The following is a 19,604-nucleotide window of genomic DNA, read 5'->3' on the forward strand; positions in this document are numbered from 1 at the left end:
CTCTGCGCTCCGCTTCCCCCAAGACCGCTTCCGGCTCTTTTCCTCTGGGCGCTAGAAACTCTCCTCTCCTTCTTTCCCTCTCTCACGATGCCTTTTGCTCCCCTTTCCGTTCCCTTCGCTTCTCTCTGCCCCCGCCCCTCCTCCTGACACAACGCCGACCCCACTGCAGCCCTGGCCTCTGCGCTCTGAGCTAAGGCGACCTAAGTTGCGGCTACTTAGAGGGCTGTGCGGGGGTGTGTGTCCGTATCTGAGTCTGTGTGTCCATCCCCCGTCCTCGCCCCCTCCCTCGCCCTTCCCCAAATCTCAGGTCTGACGTCTCGCCCTCTTATTCGACTTTTCCTTGCGTCTCCTTCCCAAGTCGCCAATCGCCGGGCGCCTTACCAGCGAGGCCGCCCACTCCAGTGGAGACCGCGGGAAGGGCGGGGGCGGGACCGGGGCGCTCTGACTCCCTTCCCGCCCCAACTGGCCTGGGCCGCGAGGCAAGGGGAGAGGCGCGGGGCTGGGGGTTAATATCGGGTCAGCTCACCCCTCCTGCTTCCCGCCCGCCGGTACCTCTCCCCTGAAACCTCAGCATGGGTCATGAGTTCGGACCAGACCTTGGTCCAGGGCAGGCGCTGGGCTTATATTCAGCCTGCCCGCCGCCCCCCCCCCCTCCTTTCCAGCTAGTACCTCTGTCGCCAGGCCACTTTCAGCCGGGTAGGGAGGGAGGGCGCTAGAAGAGGGTTCGAGGGGTGAGGGGATGGGTTGGGCTATGTTCTATTTGTCTTCAAAAGCTATCTCATTGCCCAGGGGAGGGGCAAGGCTGCCCCCCCCACCCAAGAGGACCAAACCCTGAAATTAGCCACATTAGCGCTGCCTCTGTGTCTTGGCGCGACTCCCTTAGAAACAGTGTGCCCGGCTGGGGGGCTGCAGAGTGGATGCGCTGGGGGTCCTGGAGAGCCAGGACCAGGAAGCGGGGCCTGCAGCGGGGGGCGGCGGCTAAGCGCGCGTGGGATGAGGGAGGAGCTGGGTGGCGGAGGCTCTAGGAACTTTGCGAGAGTCCTTTGAGAAGTTCGCGTGTAGGCATTTTCGTTCTGTAGAGAGCCTTCGTTTCACTCTCCTCCCGCTCCCTGGTCTCAGCGCCAACCCGTTTTCTTTCTGCGAGGATCCTCCCATGGTCTCGGGTGGGGATGGGAGACAAGACTTTTAGGTTAGTTTTTTTGGGAGGAGCTCTTAAATCAAACCTGAAATCCCAGGAGCAGGGCGCCCACCTTCACGGATCAGGGCGTGCCACCACCGGGAGCCCCATGGAAATTCCCGCGGCTCAGGGCGAAAGGCTCTAGGCTGCTGCAGCAGAGACCCAGGCAGAGGCCAGGCCTGCCGCGAGGGCGCTCGGAAACTGCGCGCGGACCGCGACGCCGAGCCGAGGTTGACAGCCCGGCTGGGAGCCGGAAACTGTCCGCGGTGCACTGATGGATAGAAGAATAAAATCCGAATTCCAGCAGAGTGGGAAGATCGGAGAGTCTCTGGTCTCAGCAGCTCTGGGGAGCCCGGTTAGAGAAGGAACTCCCGCGGGCACCCAGGGTTCACGGAACTCCCATGCCCTGCCTTTTCTCGCCAGTCCTCACACAGGTCTGGGACTCCAGTAGGTGTGAATGCAGAGAAAACTGGGGGCGGGGGGCACGGGAAAGTTCGCGCGATCAGATGTGGGGTTCGGGCGGGGAAACTGATCTGTGGCCTTCTCAGATTGGGTCTGGCTGCTTCTCCTAGCCCCTCCCTACCGGGTTCTGCCCGGTGCCCAGAGTTGGCCTTACTTAGCTGGACGCTCCCCTGGAGCAGGAGATACCAGGGGAAGCTCTGGCTCCAAACGTCTTGCCCGCAGCCCGATTTCGTTTCTAATTAAAACTCTCCGTGAAATGGCATAGGGAATCGTGAGCTCGCCTTTTCCCGAAAAATCTCGGGGTTACAAAATGGAGGGTAACATTATTTCTGGGAGTGTTTCCCAGTTGTCAGACTCAAGCCTCGACAGCCCTGAAATCCTAGAGTCTGCACCAAGCGGTGGCACCAGACCAGGGCAGAGCCAAGGGCGAGATAACGAGGTAGGAAAACGGGGGGCTGCCCTTTAAATGCCTGCATGTAATACTGAAAATTGAACTCAGCTCTTTCAGGAGGAAAAGAGAAAACAGTGAGCCCCTTAGGTGTTTCTCCCGCATTAATCAGCTATTGACCTGGCCGCGTGGGACTGCAGGAGGCGGGAAGTCAAGGGAAGGGACGAGGCTGCTCCCAGGGAACCAGCCACATCGGCCCAAGGATGCCCAGAGCCCAGAGGGTGAACCTCCAGCTCCCTCCCCACGCCGACCCAAGAATCTCCATTAATTAGATCCCACCAGTCGCCCCAGGTCCCAAGCGGAAGCAGCCCCTCCACTACCCTCGTCTCCAGCTGAGGTCAGCCCTGCCCTGGCCTGAGGTGATCGGCACCCCACGATGGGGACTCGGAGTCCTCTGTAGCCGAGCCCCGACGTGGCACTGGCTCCCCAACTCCACCCGGCCGGTGGAGCCTGGTTTCAGACTAAACTCAAATCTGAGGACAGCTGAACTTTTCCCAGGGATTTTTAATCCAAGAGATGGGGTCAAAGTGACACACTCGCACAGGGAGAAAAAGCAGGTGCACGGGGAGTCGATTTGGGAAAAGCATGCAGGCGCAAAACCGCGCCGCACGCAAAAGCTTCATCACTTAGCCTTCCTTCAATGTTCCCAGCGTACACAGCGCTCCGGAGGCTTGCGGCACACGCCCTCTCCACGCGGCCCAGGGCGAGGGGAGTGCAGGGAGAGGGTGCCCAGAACACACGCTGGGCGCGCACATTAGCGCTGAGCAGACGCGCACCAGGAGCCACGGCCCGACGTAAGCCCAGGGCCCGTGGGGCAGCATTGCACAAGAGCCGCGAGCCGCAAGTCACCAGACCTCTACCTGCCCCTTCCTCCCCCAGCCCCACGGTGTGCGCTCGCCTCCTCCGGGGCGGGGTGGGGTTGGGGGTGGGGATGGGACGCCACTGCCGCCTCTGATCTTCCCCGCCGAGGCCCATCTCTACCTATCCCTCCCAGGCCTGAAGTCCCCGGGCTGAGGGCGGCCCTGCGATCCCTCAGCTTCTTGCAGACGCCGCGGCGCACGCTTCCACCGCTCCCTCCCCCCCGCGCTCGGGTTACAGGTTAATGAAATGCTCGTTTTCCTCAGTCATTTGTTTTGTTTTCCTGCAAAGTTCTGATAAGTAGCTAACCAACGAAGCTTGTAATTACAATCTTACAGAAACCGGGCCGATCTGTATATAAATCTCACCATCCAATTACAAGATGTAATAATTTTGCACTCAAGCTGGTAATGAGGTCTAATACTCGTGCATGCGATAATCCCCTCTGGATGCTGGCTTGATCAGATGTTGGCTTTGTAATTAGACGGGCAGAAAATCATTATTTCATGTTCAAATAGAAAATGAGGTTGGTGGGAAGTTAATTTCTCTCCGCTCTGTGAAGCGTAGACAAGAATTTAATGATTTAATTACAGTTGTAAGCCCTTTCCATGAGACTTAAATTGAGCTGAGAATATTTTTTTTCCCCTTCTCTCTCTCTCCCTCTCTCTCTCTTCTGCATTCTCTCTCTCCGCTATTAGCAGCCATGGATGCCCGAGTGCGTGGCCTGGCGTCCCGCACCGGGAGGGATTTGCGTCTGGTCAGGAATCCGGACCCCAAGTATCCCAGGAGACGCCGGCTGGCGGCCTCCAGAGCCGCCCTGGAACTGGCTGCTGTTCCCCACCATCTGCCAGGGCCTTGGAGTCCCCCCGTGGGTCCCGAGGAGCAACGGGGAATCTGGGACAAACTTTGTCAACTTTGCTGTCGGCGAAGGAGGGGCCGGGGGAATGGCCGCTCCGCGACGCACAAGGCCGGTCCTCACCCAGGCCCCCGTACCACGAGCCAGCCTGGCCACCGGAGGAGGGGTGCGAGGCCGCGGCGGGCCGCCGGGTCCCCCGCTCCGCCCCTGCGCCGCCCCCACCTGGCCCGCGGCCCTGCGTCCCTGAGCAGCCCGAGGAGCGAAGCGCCCAGAACGGGCAGGATGGAAGCGCGCCCCTCAGCGCGAGTGATCTCCTTTTTCTTTACCTTTCCAGGATCGTCGCTTTCCCACCTGAGCGGTTTCGCTCCCCCCGCCCCCCACTGTCTTCCTCTGCGCGCCAGTCTGTCTCCCCCGCTTTCTCTGTATCCGATTCTGGGGCATTCATTTTTCCTTTTTCTTCTACTCCCTTCTTTGTTTTATTTGATTTTTCCTCTGGACCACTTTTCAGCTCATCTGTCTCCCTTTCGCTCCCTCCTTGTCCGCTTATTTTATGTCTCTTTCTCCCCTCTTCCCGCCTCTGGGACCGTGTCCCCTCTCCCCGCATCCGCATTTCTCGTCCTTTCTTTCCTCTCTCATCCCATCCTCTCCCGGTTCCGTCTGCCCCGCCTTGGCCTCGTCCCTCCGGTTCTTGCTGGCTGGACTTTGTCCCTTCGCTTCCTCTCGGGGACCTGCCCCTCTCCCCCGTGGATCTGCCTCCCCCACGGCAACCCCTCCTCATCCCTCTTGGCAGATGAATATTTCGCCTTATTGGACTCTCGGAGGCCAGAGCCGGGTGACCGGCTCGGCCAGCCTAGCACAGTTTCTTCATGCATATTGAGGAGATGGTAATGAGCGCGTTTGCATTGTTGCACGGAAATACTGCATTTCCTGCCGCAGTTCGGTGCTGGAGAGGGTGGCAGGGGGCCCAGGAGAGCTCCGTAATGGGCACCAGGCCTCGTGGCCGCAGCTGGCCCCCAAGGGGTTCCGTGGTGCTGGAGGCCAGGGGAGGAAGTGACCTTGTCGAGCTCAGGGTCTGGCCTCCGCCTCCTCAGGCTTCTCCACAAAGGCCGGCCTGGCTCCAGTCATTAAAGCCTCGTTATGGGATCCCCGCCTCGCTCGCCACCGCGCCTTGGCTCCCCCATCCCATGGGCCTCTGAGCCCCCTCCGCTTGTGTTCCCGGGCCTGTGATGGAGCGCCACCAGGAAATTAGTGCCTGACACCGTCGTCTAACGGCAATAAATTGTTTGTGATACTGAGTGACACGGTCGCGGGATCAAACGCAGCTGCGCCGTATACCCTGCTCCCCTCCCTCCTCCTTAATCTTCTAAGGTACGTTGGCATCGCCTGGTCAGGGAAGCTGGCTCGCAGGCCCCCGGCTGTGAGAACCCCCTTGAGCTTGAGATCAGCCAGACAGAGCCGACCGGCAGGACTTCATCATTCAAGAGGAGCCCATTCCTCCCTGAGAAGTCCCCAGAGCTCAGGAGACAGGACCCAGGCACATCTCTCAAAGGGGTGACAGTTTATGGAGTCAGGAGCTTCCGGGGCCAAACAGTTAGGCTCAGAGGGAACCAGTGTGCTCCTTGCTGGAAAGTCGGTAGGGCATGGAACCCGGCTGGAGACGCAGCCGAGGGGAAGCCTCTGGATGTTGGACATTTGCACCGTTCGCCGTGTTCATCCCCCGAGTTCTCTTCCGGCTGCACGCTAGGAGCTGAGAGCTCTTGGTTCAAGACCGGAAACGTCAGGATCTGGCCTGGTCGGGCCCCGTGTCCTGTCGAGTCTCCCAAACTTGAAGCCCTCTGTTACCCCCTCAAATATTGTTTGCTTAACGTTTTCCCTTAAACTGACTCATTTTTAAGTATTCGAATATATGGTTTTGGAACGAACACTTGATACGACTACTGTAAATTGAAAAGTAGTTATTACTCACCATAAAAGGAAATTGTAAAAGATAAAAACAACTAAAACCAAGCGATGTTAATACATTTTAGGCATGTTGCTTGCTTGGGAATAACTTCTAGCGGTCTGTGTGTGTGTGTGTGTGTGTGTGTGTGTAAGTGTGTCTAGACTAGCAGGTGTTGGAAGTGTTAAACACTGAATTTTTCTCAGAAGAAATGGGAGAATTGAAAAGGGAATGTTTCTTCTTATTCAATAACGTTAATCAACTGTCTCCGCACCACCTACAATCACATCGAGGATGCTAAAAGCTGCACTGGTTTACGGATTACTAATGTCGTGCTCTGTTGAAGAGTATGTTAAAACTTTAAGCTAAAACATAACGTGTTGCATTGTTCTTACTTACCAAATAATTGTGTTAAGCAGTTAAAAGAACATCGCGTTTAATTCTCACAATAGACCTACGAGGGAGATGCCCCGGGGTAGCCAGGTATGGCTGTACAGGATGCTCACAGAGCACGGGCCTCCAGCTGAGGGGCGAAGAGGGTTTGAAATCCACTCTTCTGTGTGCATCGAGTTGTGTGCCTTGGCCTAGGGCTGTGCTGGAGGAAAAGTACCTTTCTCTAATTTGTTTAAAGTTGGGGTATGACCTAGCTCTGATCTTAGAGATGGGGAAAACGAGGCTTAGAGAGCGTGGCAAAGCCCAGACTGGACCCCCATCTGATATATTCTTAACTCTGACTTCTTTGGGGGGAAGATCAGGGTCTTTGGGGGTTTGAAGAGGTGTTGCTGGGGGTTTGGGAGGGGGATACCGGAAGACGAGCCCCTGGTTTGAGTGAAGAAAAAGGCCAACCAGGCTGCTGGGCTTTCCCTTCCCCCTTAATCTTCACACTTCACGCAAATATTGGGAGAGGACTTGAGCAAAACTACAGCTGAGGCCAAGGGCCAGCGATGCCTGCTAAGGGCCAGGTCGGGGGCTGGGGGAGAAGGGAATCCAGCGCGCTTCAGCCTCATTGTGCGTGCTGGACCTGTTTCTTGTCTTTTTTGGTTCATTCTGCCTATGTGAGTTTATAGATCAGAGCTCTGCCTTCTTCCCATCAACGCTCTTTGGAAAGTTCAGATTCTTAGAGTCAAAATGAACGGATTGCATTGCACCAGGGGTTGCAAATCAGGGGTCAACTCTAGCCACAGGCACTTTGAGGTGGGGGGGAGTGGGTAGGAGCCAAAAGACTAAGCTCAGAGCGGGTCATGATAGGGCCAAAATGCGCCTTGGGTAAGTGTTTGAGTACTGACTAGATTTTTATGCATACAGACAGGGCCGGTTGCATGGGCGTGTCACCTGTGCACAGCGTCCCGTGCTTAGAAGCACCCCGCACTTGATTTGATGCTCGGCAGTTGCCAATTCTTGACATTCTTGAATAACTTTTGAACAAGGGGCCCACATTTTCATTTTGCCCGGAGCCCTGAAGATTATGTAACTGAGCTTCACACACAGGGGTGGATGAGGCCTAAGACTGTCCCCGGGAGCCTTGCAGGCCTGCTGGGCGGCCGATGGGCCCACCGTAACTACATTACAGAGCTTTACGCATTCTGGGACAGCGTTGGGCCTTTGTACACGCTCTCCTGCATCTCGGTTGGGTCCAAGCCCCCATGAAGACGTGCTCGAAGCTGCAAAGGAAACCAGCAAAAGCCATGGAAACCCAGAGAGGAAAACCAGCTGGGAAACCAGGTCCCATGATGCATCTGTTAAGGGAATGATACTCGGATTCATTTTCTACAAGAAGAATAAGGTCTTGGATTCTGAAATATTTTTGAAACCTTTGGAAAATCCCACTTTAATCACTGATGACAGTTTGACATTTTTCCAGCTGCCTGGAAGCAGTAGACAAGTCGAGCCGCTCGGCAGGGCACAGGCTGGCATGCTGGGATGTGTGTGGGTTCTAACCTCTCTCCCCCTCCCTAGCTCCTTGCGGCTTTGAGGAAAAAGGGAGGAAAATAAAAAAGCACAAACCAGGCTCTTGCAGTATTCGTACCAGCCTGTGCCAGCCACATTCGGACTTTACTCCTGAAAGTGAAATCTTAATTGGGTAACTCATCTTTTTCGTCTCCTCAGATCTATGGACTACCTACTTCTGTCTGGCATATGACTCTAGTAGGTTTGCTGTGCTTCCTTTTTTAGAGCCACCTCTTGGTCAGAAGGACTGTTTTACTGGTGCATGGGGTGCTGGGGACAACCTTTTGTTTCCTTACATGTGTCTTTCATGTGCAATCAAGACATGGGTGTGGATGATGATCCAGGTTCCATGTTCACCCGGCTTATTGGTTAAGGGTATGTGCTCAAACCCCAGCTTTGTCTCTTGCTCGCTGGGGGACCCTGGAAAAGTTACGTGTCCTCTCTGTGCCTCAGGTCCCCCATCTGTAAAATGGCTGTGAAAATTAAATGACTTAATACATGTAACTGCTTAGAACAGATAATTAAGTGCTTACGTGTATAATTATGTATTTAATGTATTTTAAAAATACATATTTCCCATTTTTTATTCTGTATAGATAAACTGCTACCTCCTTTAGCATATTCCTATCCATAAAAGGTAACACATATGTAACACCCACTACCACCAGGTGCGTGTTTAAGCCCTTCACATGCCCAAAGTCACACAGCTGGTTAGTGGCAGAGTCAAGATTCACATTCAGGCCTCTCGATCCTGAGTTACACCCTGCTCTCCGCACTGTGATCTGCTAACATACACGACTCACGTGCTGCTGGGTATTTCAGGTTTCTCCTTTCCAGTAAAAATTTTAACTTCTTTTTGAAGAAGAATATACATACACCAAATGCATGGCTCATAAGTGTAGAACTCATTTATTTTCACACAGTAAAGACACCCACGTGACCAGCATCCACATCCAGAAACAGCAGGTGACAGTCCCTCGGGATCCCCTGAGTCCCTTTCCAGTCACTCCATCACCCCCAGATGCACCCACTAGCCCGACTTCCAAAAGCGTAGATTAGTTTTGCCTGTTTTTGTACTTTTTATGAAAACAGAATTATGCACTGTGTATTCTTTAATTTCTGGCACCTTTTGTTCAATGTTACTTTTGTAAGGTCTGTGTCGCGGCTTGTGGTTGTAGATTGTTCATTTTCATAACTACATCGCGTTCCACGTGCAGTTTATCTGCCAACTCTACCGCTGTCGGGCACTTGCATAGTTGTCATGAATGATGCTGCTAGGAACATTCTCGCAGATGCCTTTCGGTGGACATAGGGATGCCCTTCTGTTGGATGTGTATGTAGGCCTGGGGACCTGGCCATACATATGTTCAGCTTAGTAGATGCTGCCAGTTTGCCAAAGTGTTTTCAGGACACTGCGTGGTGGTGTTGGAGGTGTATGAAAGTGGGGGTTGGACATTTTTTAAGCGATTTCCTTTTCTGACCATTGACTGGAAATAAAACATGACATCTGGACCTAGCGGCAGGCAGAGTCATCAAGACACGCCAAGGGGCTTATTTACGGGGTTTTGTTAAACATCCCACCTTTCTTAAATTTCTGCAGGATATCCTCTTCCTGTAAAATGGGCCAAAAGGGCAAACCATGCTGGTTTCGCGATGTCACTGACGGAGCTGACAGGCAAAGGAGCCAGAGGGGCCGATGCCGGAACCGGTCCCAGGGAGGGCACGAGCCTGGCCCTGCGTCGCTCACGCCCCTCTGGATCTGCTGTGTGTGATTGGATGGTTTAGCTGCTCATCATCAAACACTGAGCGCTCCCAGCATGTGTGGCCAGCCACATGCTGGACACCAGGGACACAGTGGCATTCAGAGCTGGCTGGATGCCTGCCCTCTCTGAGCTTACATTCTCCTGAGGGTCTCAGATAGAAACACGAACATGAACAATTTTAAGCAAGTATTTTCAGAGCAGGGTAAGAACATGGAAAGAATAAAACAGGGAGATGGGAAAGCAAGTCGCTGGGGAGGGACATGGCCCTGGAGACAGCCCAGGAAAAGCCGGTTTGAGGACCGTCATTCACTGGATTAGAAATATCTGCTGAGCAGGGGCAGCCTGATGGGTGTGAGACCAGTGCGCTTGCTTTGAATCTTAACAATTTTTGAACAAGGGGTCCTGTTTTTATTTTGCCCTGGGCCTCGCGCTTCGTGTAATCAGTCCTGTCAGCTTGCTGAAGTCGCCATTTCTCCAGGGTGGAGAGCAAAGACACTTCATGCACAGCGCCCCCAAGAGCTAACCCCGAGGGTGTCCTCGGTTTCTTCCCTGCACCCTCATTTCTCGGCATCGTACAGACTCTGAACCTGACTCTGAAGCTTCGGTGAGCGCAGCTCGGGGGCCAAATGGAGTAGCCGCTTTTGATGTGGGCTTCTCCTGGCTTAGAAACCCCGAGTTCCTGCCCCTAGAGGCCCCTGGGTGATTAATGACAATGGGGGCTTTCTCCATTGTGCGAGCCAGAAGGAAGGAAGGAAGAACATTTTAAAAGCAGAGGGTGTCCAAGTGCTGGGCCCTTGGACTTCGGGCCCCTGGGAGGGAAGTTTAACCCTTTGGCAGAAGGCCTGCTGGAACAGCTTCGGAGAGCCGGATGGGCCGGTGACCTGGGTCGGGCCGTCGGGCTCTGACCCAGGGTCATCTCCATCGCACTTCGATGATCCAGCCACGGCATCAAGTCCAGCCGAGTCCCCGAGAGCTGCTGAGGACTTGAGACTCTGGCAGATCCCAAATCCTGTATTTGTCCACCAGTATGTTTCCAACATCCTAGCAAACCCAGTGTCCCCACAGGGCCCGGGGCAATGGCAGACGGGGCCCCTCCGGGTCTGAGAGGGACCCTATTTCTATCGTCATGAGCTCCTCAATCATTCCAGAGAGTGAGGAAGCGCCAAATAAGGTTTCAAAAGATTGCGGTTCCGTTAGACATTTGCCACCAACAAATGAATGCATGTAACAAACACACACAGAATATCATACTCTGTGTGTGCGTGCACACGTGTGTGTGTACACATGCCCCCGGAAAGTCCTCATGAATGAGTTCGTTGATGTAAATTGTTGTAGGAAGCTGAGGGTCACCCTGGGTACCCCAGGGAGCGCTGTCCCCCTGAGAAGCATGACAAGCACGGGGCACCCCTTGTTGTTCGCAGCAGCATGGACATGGCACCCCGGCCGTCAGATCGCTCGTAGGGAAGGATGCGTTTCTGGGGCCATCGAAGTCATTTGCTTATGACCTGAAATGGCAAGAATGCCATCGGAGTGGGTTGCTCAGAGAGGTTTCTAGATTCCTGCGAGGGAGAAAGCAACGCCCCATCATGACCTGTCTGCCTGTCTCCCGCGTCGTTCCCCGAGACTTGCTTTTTGCCTCCCAAGGGGGCCAGGGCTGACGGAAGGCGAAGGCGCAGTTAGCATCGGGCACTGGCTTTTCTTCCTGTTGGCACGAGGCCTGGAGGAAGAGGTGCTCCGTGGGCGAGGATGAGGGAGAGTATTTCATAATTCATCTATGACTGGTCGCCCGGAGTGGGTGTTGTTCCCACGGGCAGAAGGCATGTGCCTAATTGCTCTTCTGAGGAACAGCCCTCCCAGGCGAGCCACACCTACTCTGTGCCAGAGAAAGAACGTGGTGCCCAATGGTCGGAACCCCAGAGGGACAGGAAGAGGACCGGGGAGTGGTGACGTTTAGAGTGAGGGCTTTGGATTCAGACAGACCTGGGTCCTCACTCTGTCCCTCACTCGCTGGGTGACATTCAAATATGTTGTCACAAATGGCAATATTTCATCTTTTTATGGATGAGTAGTATTCCACTGCATATATGTACCATAGCTTCTCTCTCCAGTCATCCATCGAAGGACACTTGGGTTGGTTCTATGTCTTGGCTGTTGTGGATAATGCTACAGTGAACATCGGGGTACATATATCTTCACGAATACGCATTTTCAAATTTTTGGGGTAGATGACCTGAAGAAGCAGTTAATGATGATGATGATGATGATGATGATGATGATGAAAGAGTCCAACATAATATTCCCAACTCTGTTCGTCACCTCCGGCCTACGTCGCCTTTCCTCTTCCTCCTTTCCACATGTCACATGTCACGGCCTCTCTACCAGATGTCCCTGGAATTCCTGCTCTGGCCAAAGAACAAGCTAGAGGTTTGGAGAACACGTGAGCTCCGCGCTCCAAGTCCTTCCTCATTCTTTGCAGTGGGACACACGTGGAGACCGATGATGAAATCAACAGGTGGAAGACTGGGCCAACAAAGGGATCTGGATTCAGGTCCCGGATCCTCTTTCTGTTCGCACATGACTTTGTATAAACTGAAACTCTTTGAAAATTCAGTTTCCTTGTAGGCAAAACAGGGAAGTAAGGTGCTTACTTCAAAGAGAGGTTAGGGTCAAACGAGTGATTTACAGGCTCTCCCAGGGCCTGACACGGAGTAAAGTCACGAGTGTTTGCTTCATCGTCACCATCCTGAAATGTTTTTCACCGACATGAAAAAAATATGTTGCCTTTCTTCTGCCCAAGGAAAGAGGTGACAAGACTCAGTTTCTCTGGAGTCCCTTTGTCGCTAATCTGGGGACCGTGATTGGCCCAGTTAGAACTCCATCTCTCCCTTACATCCTGAACTTGTGGCGTGGTGGCATTGGCAGTCACCAACGACACTGGGCCACGGACCTCCTGCTGGGAGTGGCCATGCATAGCCAAGACCTGTCCTCCCTCCATCCTCCGGAGCCAGTGGAAGGGCTGGGCACAGCCAGTGGCTCTTTAAAATTGATTAACTTTAAAGTCTGGGAGAAAAGTCCCATTTGATTATTGTCTATGTGTTGTTGGGGAAAAGAAGAAATCTCGTGTGTTTTGGCCGCTGCCCCATTGGTTTGCGTGTGTGTTGCTGGAGAGACCCGACTCTTTCCTTCTTTGCCACAAAGCACCCACATTCTCTTTAGGGTCCTAACGATGAGCAAAACCATTGTGTCAGATGGAGCACACGGTGATGACTTATGGATAGGGTTTTGTTTTTTTTTTTCTCTTTTTCTAGTTGAAGTGCTGGGATTATTTTGCCTAAAGTTGTGAGATCGTCTCGTAGGCCAGGAGGTGGGGAGACCGAGCACCGGCAGAAATCCCTTCCTCTGCAGTAGGCTTGATTGGAATTCTGAGAAGTAAAGACAATTTGGAACTCAGAGGGAAGCGGTGGGCTAACCGGCAAATTAAGTTTTTTTTTCCTCCCTCTCTTTCTCTCACTCTTTTGGCTTAATTTTTCTCCCTGTCTTTCTGAGATTCCTTGTCCCATTTCTCTCTGCCAAGCTATTTCTAGTTTCTGCCCCCAAACCCAGGTGAAACCTCTAACTCTTCAGGAAACTCTGATTATTTCTGATTAACACCTTGTCTTAGTCTGGACTCCCCCAAAAGCAGATCCTAGGGCAAAGGCCAATGTGTAGGTAGTTGACTTGGGACAACCCTGTGGAGCAGGAGCACAGGATGGCGTGGGGTGTAGGGGGTGGCAGGCGAAGCAGGAAGGGCAATGGAGCCGACACAGGGCTGCGTTATAAAACCCATATCAGCACCATCGCCCCGCCCCCGCCCCGGGGGGAGTGAAAGGGGGATTTTCTCTCATCCGTTTCCACTTCTGCTGGTCAAGGGCGGCCCCTGGTATTTTGGGGGTGTACATGCCTGGTGAATGCTGTGTAAGTTCCCACAGACCCAAGAAACCCCACAGTATCAAAGATGCCCCAGGGCAGGAAGCGAAGAGAATATGGCAGAGTCTTGACCTTGCAAGGGGCTATCTGCCTGTCACTGCCAGAACCTGCTTGAGGCCCAGGTGGAGCTGACCTCCACAGCAGTGGCTAGACCAGGAGGAGCCAAGATGTGCCCCACACCGACCTTGGAGGCTCAAAGGTCGGACGGACACCCAGGAATGTAATTCGGCATGTAAATAGCGCTTAAAGCTTAAGAGAATTCGACAAGGGCCTGAGTTCAAATACCTGCTTCAATGATTGCTGAAGTGACATCTATCGGGTGCCTTAATTCTGTTCTCTAATTTTGCTCCTGCCCTGCTCGTACCCTAAACACAGGCTCAGCCTGTTGGGTACAAGCGACAGGCCAGATCACTGTCAAGACCATGACAGATAGCATGCACCTTACAGATGGGCTACGGGGGTTAGATCAGATCAGGTGTGTAAGGCACCTGGTACATAATAATTGCTACCCAAACAGGGTCACTGGCTTTCTCAGCTATATTATTATTGCTGTTGTTTTGGAGTTCTGGGTATTGTGGAGCAGTGATAGAAAGGGTTAAAGACAAGTGGAAATGTCTTTCTATTTTATCAGGAGGATATATGTTTAGTTGGATGTGCCATGTGTTTTCTGGGTCCCTAGCATGAGCTCCGCACCGCGTGGGACACAGTAGAATGCAGGAGAGGGACGCTGTAGCGGAGGCTGTTGGTATCCCACCCACGTCCCCACCGTCTGCCCCAGGGGCCACCTGTGGCCCGTGTGGACCATTTCGTGGACAATGGCTTCCTGCCTGGAGCACTAGCCTCTGCTGCCTGAGGGCTCTGTTTGGTTGAAGGAGAATGCTCAGTCTCTGGGTGGAATGTGCTGGAATATCGCTAACACCTCGAGGAGCAGCAGCCACCCACCTGAGGCAGGAAGTGGTGGAGACATGCCCGGCTCCCTTACCCCCTCCCCCCCCCGCCCCCCGCCCCGGGGAGCAGCTCTCAGGTGTGCCCTGCACACTCTCAGCTCATCCCAGGTGACACTGAGCCCTGATCACCCAGCTTTTCTGGGCTTCCGTCCCTCTCTGTCTTACTCTCCTCTCTCACTGTGCTTCCTGGGGTCATGACCTCACCCAGAATACTTAAAACATCATTTTAAGATTTTGTTCTGATTGGAGAAGTAATTCTTGCTCGTCATGAAAAATCCTGACGTCACAAAAATGCGCGGCATAGAAAACCATAGTTCTTGCAGGTGCCAGGCCCCTGCCCCTGCAGCTGTAACTATTCTTGACGTGTTCGTGAACACTTATCTGTGCTTCAACAAAGATGGCTATTCGTATGATAAAAAAAAATGGAATCATGTTCTGTAACTTTTCCTCATGTAATATATATTTCCCAAAGCGGTCCCTATAAAACTACCCCAATCTTTTTGGTAGCCGCCTTATCCATCAGTAAGAGAGTAGCCAGTACTTTACATACCTAAGACCCTATTGATGAACTCTGGGTTATATCTGGTATTTCGCTTCTATAAACAATGTGCAGTAAACCTGTTTACAACGATTCTGTGCGTCCGGGTACCAGCATTCTCACGGGCTGAGTTCTTAGAAGTAGGATTGCTGGTTCAGGGAGAACATAAATTTAAAACACTAATAGACACTGTCCAGTTGTGCTCCAAAGCGATTTTACCGATTTATGCTCACGAGGTTTTCTGTCCCTGGCTGGGAGGTTGGTGTGGTCTTAGGGCTGACGTGAGCCAGAGAGAGGAAGGGGTCGGGGGTCAGGCTCGGCCACCCCAAATAAGTACCTGCCACCCCTTCCTTACTATCAGGCTCACAGACTCCTACCCTCCTGAAGCTGGACTAGAATCTCATCTCTTTCCTCTTTTGGGGGGACCCTGGAGAGTGGGGAGTAGAGCATTTCAACGTCTGGAAAAGCATAGGGAGGCTTGGAATATTTTTGTGTTTCTGGTCTATGTGTTTCTGTCTAATCAGCAGGGAAAACAGTGCCTGGAGGCAGACCCGAATCCCACACCTGCCATGTCCAGAGTGTACAACTTTGGGTCAGTCACTGAAGCCTCCAGATTGGTTTTTCTCACTTGAAGAATGGAGACCAGAAGACTTTGCTGACGCGGTTGCGAGATCGGATTAAGCTTAACCTAACTGCTGGAATAGGAAGCCTCGGTCTCAATGGCTTAACACGATGGACATTTACTTCTCATGGGATGCTCCGAATGAGTGTTTCTGGTTGGTGGACGGTCTTCTTCAAGTGGTGGGTCAGGCACCTTCCATCTTCGGCTCTTCACACAGCTTCCAGGTTCCCGCACTTGTGCGTATCCAGTAGACGAGGAGAAATGAGCATAGAGGGTTGCCCGTGGGACAGGGTATAGGCCAGGCCTGGAAAGGGTGCACGCCAGGCCTGCCTGTGTTCCACTGGTTGGAACTCTGGCAGCCACGAAGAGGCACCTTCTGGATCTCTGGGCGTGGGGAGCATAAATGATGGACAGCGCAGCCGCCATCCTTCATGTTTACCATGACATTCACGTGGAGGGAGGTATGCTAAGCAGAGCAGAGGTCTTCAGCCAGGCCCGTTCTGGCAAGACCAGGACTCGTCCAACGGGTAACTCTAGCTGGAGACTCCCCCCTTGGCCTGGCAGAAGCTTTCTTGGAAGTGCGATGTAGTCTGAGACTCTTCCTACTCAATCTTCCTTTCTCCCCCACTTTATTCCCATAAGAGTCAGTTCCTCATGTGGCCTGAAGGCTCTCCCTGCTTTCTTTATCTCTTCCCTCCAATAAAACCCTTGCAGGCGTAATCCCATCTTGGAAGCTACTCCTGAGCCAACCTGAGCAATTTAATGCACATGGCTACACTTAACTGCAAGGGAGTCTGGGAAATGTAGTTTATCCATGTGTCCAGGAGAAAAAAGAAGTGCATCTGGGGAACAGTGAGCTAATCTCTGGTACAGATATTATGGGGATTAAGGTCATATGTAAAGCCTTCGGCTCTGTGCCTGACACACGGCAATGCAGTCAGTGGCTTTTCTTGTCACTATTGCCATTCGTATGGATGCGGTGTGTCTCCTTCTCGTCACCACTGGCTTGGCCCAGCAAGTGGTCTGGGACTGGGTGGGGTTCCTTCAAATCAGAGCAGAGAAAGTCATAGGCACGTGTCCCAAGATGGAGGTGATCAGCCGGAGAGGAGCCACCTCTGGGGACATCTGGCAACAGCCAACTCACCCTCGAAAGTCACTCACACGGCAGATGAGAGTGGGTACCATGGTGTGACAGGACCGGCTTAGCCAACTCGGGCCCTGGGGAGATGCCCGCACATCCCGCGGGAGCATCCTCGGCCATCCCCAGCATCGCCCCTCCCGCCTGCTTCCCGGGGCCGCCCCTGCCTTAAAGAGTTCCCTAAATGCTGATAATTGCTGCATTACACTTCAGTTTACTATTTTCTCTGGGTGCAGGTATGCGGAGGATATGAGGCCTCGCTGCATTTACATACAAATTGAAGATTTTTATTAATCAGTCCAGTACCAGGGAATCCAACGGCAACAGTCCATCAGGCCCTTAAATACATTTGGCGACATTTTTACCATGCATTAGCATGATAGGGCAAGGCGAATATAATGTACCAATGATTGCTTTTCTATTGAAAGCACAAACGGTTTCATTTTTCCTGTCATCTCAAATAAGTGTTAAAGAGGGTTTGGAGGCTGTTGTGTCCGTGCCTTATGCTCGGGACTTACAAACACTGATGAGCGCATTAAATAACCATTAGCGTCTCGGCCTGGGCCGCGGTACCGTCCCTCCTCTTCAGAATTTATTCTTTGATTTAAAGTGAAGGCAATCTGTAGCTGCTTTCATAAAGTCCTGCGGCCCCTCCATGCTCCCTCCAACAAAATGCATTACAACAGTAATTTTATGACTGTTAAAATAACTGTCGTTAACAAGCACTTAATTAAAATGTACAATAAATAGCCGAGTGCAGCCTTATCTGCTCTCCGAAGCGGCCGCGGCCCGAGACCGCAATGCCCAGGCCTGCTGTTGCCCAGCTTGTTTGCAGATTAATTGCTTTTCAAGCTGGCAGGAGCTGCCTCTTCAGCAGCCAGATCGTAAATGACCAGATAGGGACTTTATCAATCAAGCGAGTGCGTCTGTGACTGCTGGTGGACGAGCAAGAAGGCCGGGAGCAGGCGGAGGGCATGCCTTGGGTAGGTGGCATTACTGACTGGTGGGGCGGGGGACGGTGCGGAGTGGGCAACCACGGAGGTGGCAGAATCTGGGTGATGGAGAAAACCTGGATGGGGAGCCCCCGGTGCACTGGGTCACTGCAGGACGCCTCTGAACAGCTCTGGCATGATGACGATAATAATGATAATAATGATGATGATAATAATAATAATAATAATAATAATGATAGTTTTGATAATAATAGTAATAACTAGCACTTCTCGTGTTACCAGGACTTTATTTTTATCAACTTATTCAATTCTCACCACGACTTTTATTAAGTAGTCGTTTTCAGGCTTCTCATTTGTAGAGGAGGAAACGGAATCTCGAGAGGTCAAGTGACTGTCCCAAGGTCACACTGTGTTCGTTCCTAAGTGCCTCGGCTGGATTCCATGCCCAGGCAGGATTGCTTTGTGGGTGACACACCAGACTTCTAGAGTCACTGGGGTCATCACGAGCCTATCGAGTGCCTGGAGCTGTGCTAAGCTGTTCACATTTATTACTTCCTGTGAGTGTGCATTGCGGTAATAAGGACACGTTTGTAAGTTGCCTACTGTGTGTCAGGCCTGTGCCAGACGCTCGAGGGACAGTGGTGAGCCTCAGGGACCTGTCCCTGCCCTTATTCAGCTGACAGCCTGTGGGAAAGACAGCTGTTGAGCAGGTAATGGAACCGCAGAGGACAGTTCCTTAAAAACGGGGTGTGCGTGTACGTGTGTGTGTGTACACGCGCGTGTGTGTGTGCATGCGTGTGTGTGCGTGTGTGTGACTGGAGTCAAGGCAAGCTTCCAGGAGGAAGTGACTTTTAAGCTGAGGCAGAAATGGAGCGGGGACCAACCAGGGGAAAGGCAGGGGACTAAGTGTTCCGGGCAAGGGGACAGCGTTCGTGAGGGTCCACAAGAGAGTGGGCACACGGAAGAGCACCGTGCTGTTCTGAGCAACCAACGGAAGTTCGGGGTGGCTGGCCTTCAGAGTGGCATGTGTGAGTGGCAAGGGGTGAAGCTCAGGAAGCCACAGGTGCTGGGAAAGGGGGTCCTTTGACCCCAGGGGGGTAAGCGGGGCACCGATTTTTATTTTCGAAGGGGCCTTATCTGGAGAAGCGTCTTGTCAGCAACTTCGTAGGCATCATTATTCTCTTTTTCGCAGCTAAAGAGACAGAGGCATATAGAGGGAGGGTTAATGGACTTGCCCGAGGTCCCTGGGCCAGAGGCACCTGAGGGCAGATCACGTGGGTCGGAGGCCAGCTTCCCACACAGACTCCCAGAGCTCAGCCACCTCTGCCCGGTTCCCTCCACATGGCTCTTGTCACAGCCCAGGCTGGAGAGCACTTTGGGTTTTGGGTGGTGAAAATGATTATCTTAAAAATGTAAATTATCTTCTTCCGGAAGTCCATTTGGCTATGGATCCTCCCCATTCCCCAGGCAGGGGGGTGAATGTGGGAGGTAAATCTGGGAATGATGGGTAGAGATGCTTTATGTCTCAGGATAAAACATAAGAGCCAACCAATTGGCTGAAGCAACACAACCATTTAATCGTATTCCGCAGTGAGAGGCCTGGAGAGGGGCAGCTTCCGTGCTGGCGAGGAATTCGGCCCCGCGCAGAGGACTGGGCTCTTTATGTCCCTTTCTGCTCTTCTCCATACCTGGCCTTGCATTCTGAGACCTTCGTAAAATGGTCATGAAGGTGGGAAAGGGAGGGGCTTTTCTGAAAACAGGCAGCATCCTTCCCCTTATGTGTCATTGGTCAAGTCTAAGTCACATGACCATCTCTAGCTGCAAAGTATGCTGGGAGAGCACCTGTCTAGCAGCCTGCCCGTCGTGAGTGCTGGGCACATGGCCACCATGAACAAGCAAAGTCTCCCGGCAAGCCAGAAAGGGCAGACATCGCTGTCTGCCATGGTGCCTGGAAATTACTGTATGTCAGGAATTGGGCTAAGGCGCTTTG

At 52.8% G+C, this 19,604-nt stretch overlaps 1 protein-coding gene across 2 annotated transcripts; it reads left to right on the plus strand.

Annotated features, from left to right (window-relative positions):
• The first annotated feature begins 6 nt into the window (after nucleotides 1–6).
• On the plus strand, nucleotides 7–6,431 carry LOC120617280 (vegetative cell wall protein gp1-like). Of its 2 annotated transcripts, none has more exons than XM_039880900.1 (3): nucleotides 7–1,189; nucleotides 3,644–4,482; nucleotides 4,539–6,431. In XM_039880900.1, exons 1-3 carry the CDS (start codon nucleotides 1,170–1,172, stop codon nucleotides 4,676–4,678), a joined length of 999 nt encoding a protein of 332 aa, XP_039736834.1. In that variant the 5' UTR covers nucleotides 7–1,169; the 3' UTR covers nucleotides 4,679–6,431. The 2 variants fall into 2 exon arrangements, 1 of the variants encoding a protein (XP_039736834.1); XR_005656852.1 differs by lacking the exons at nucleotides 7–1,189; nucleotides 4,539–6,431 and adding exons at nucleotides 1,217–2,881; nucleotides 3,082–3,185 and having other exon boundaries at nucleotides 3,644–4,481.
• Nucleotides 6,432–19,604: the final 13,173 nt, after the last annotated feature.

This window comes from Pteropus medius, unplaced genomic scaffold (assembly GCF_902729225.1).
Source record: "Pteropus medius unplaced genomic scaffold, Ma_sr-lr_union100, whole genome shotgun sequence".
NCBI lineage: Eukaryota > Metazoa > Chordata > Mammalia > Chiroptera > Pteropodidae > Pteropus > Pteropus medius.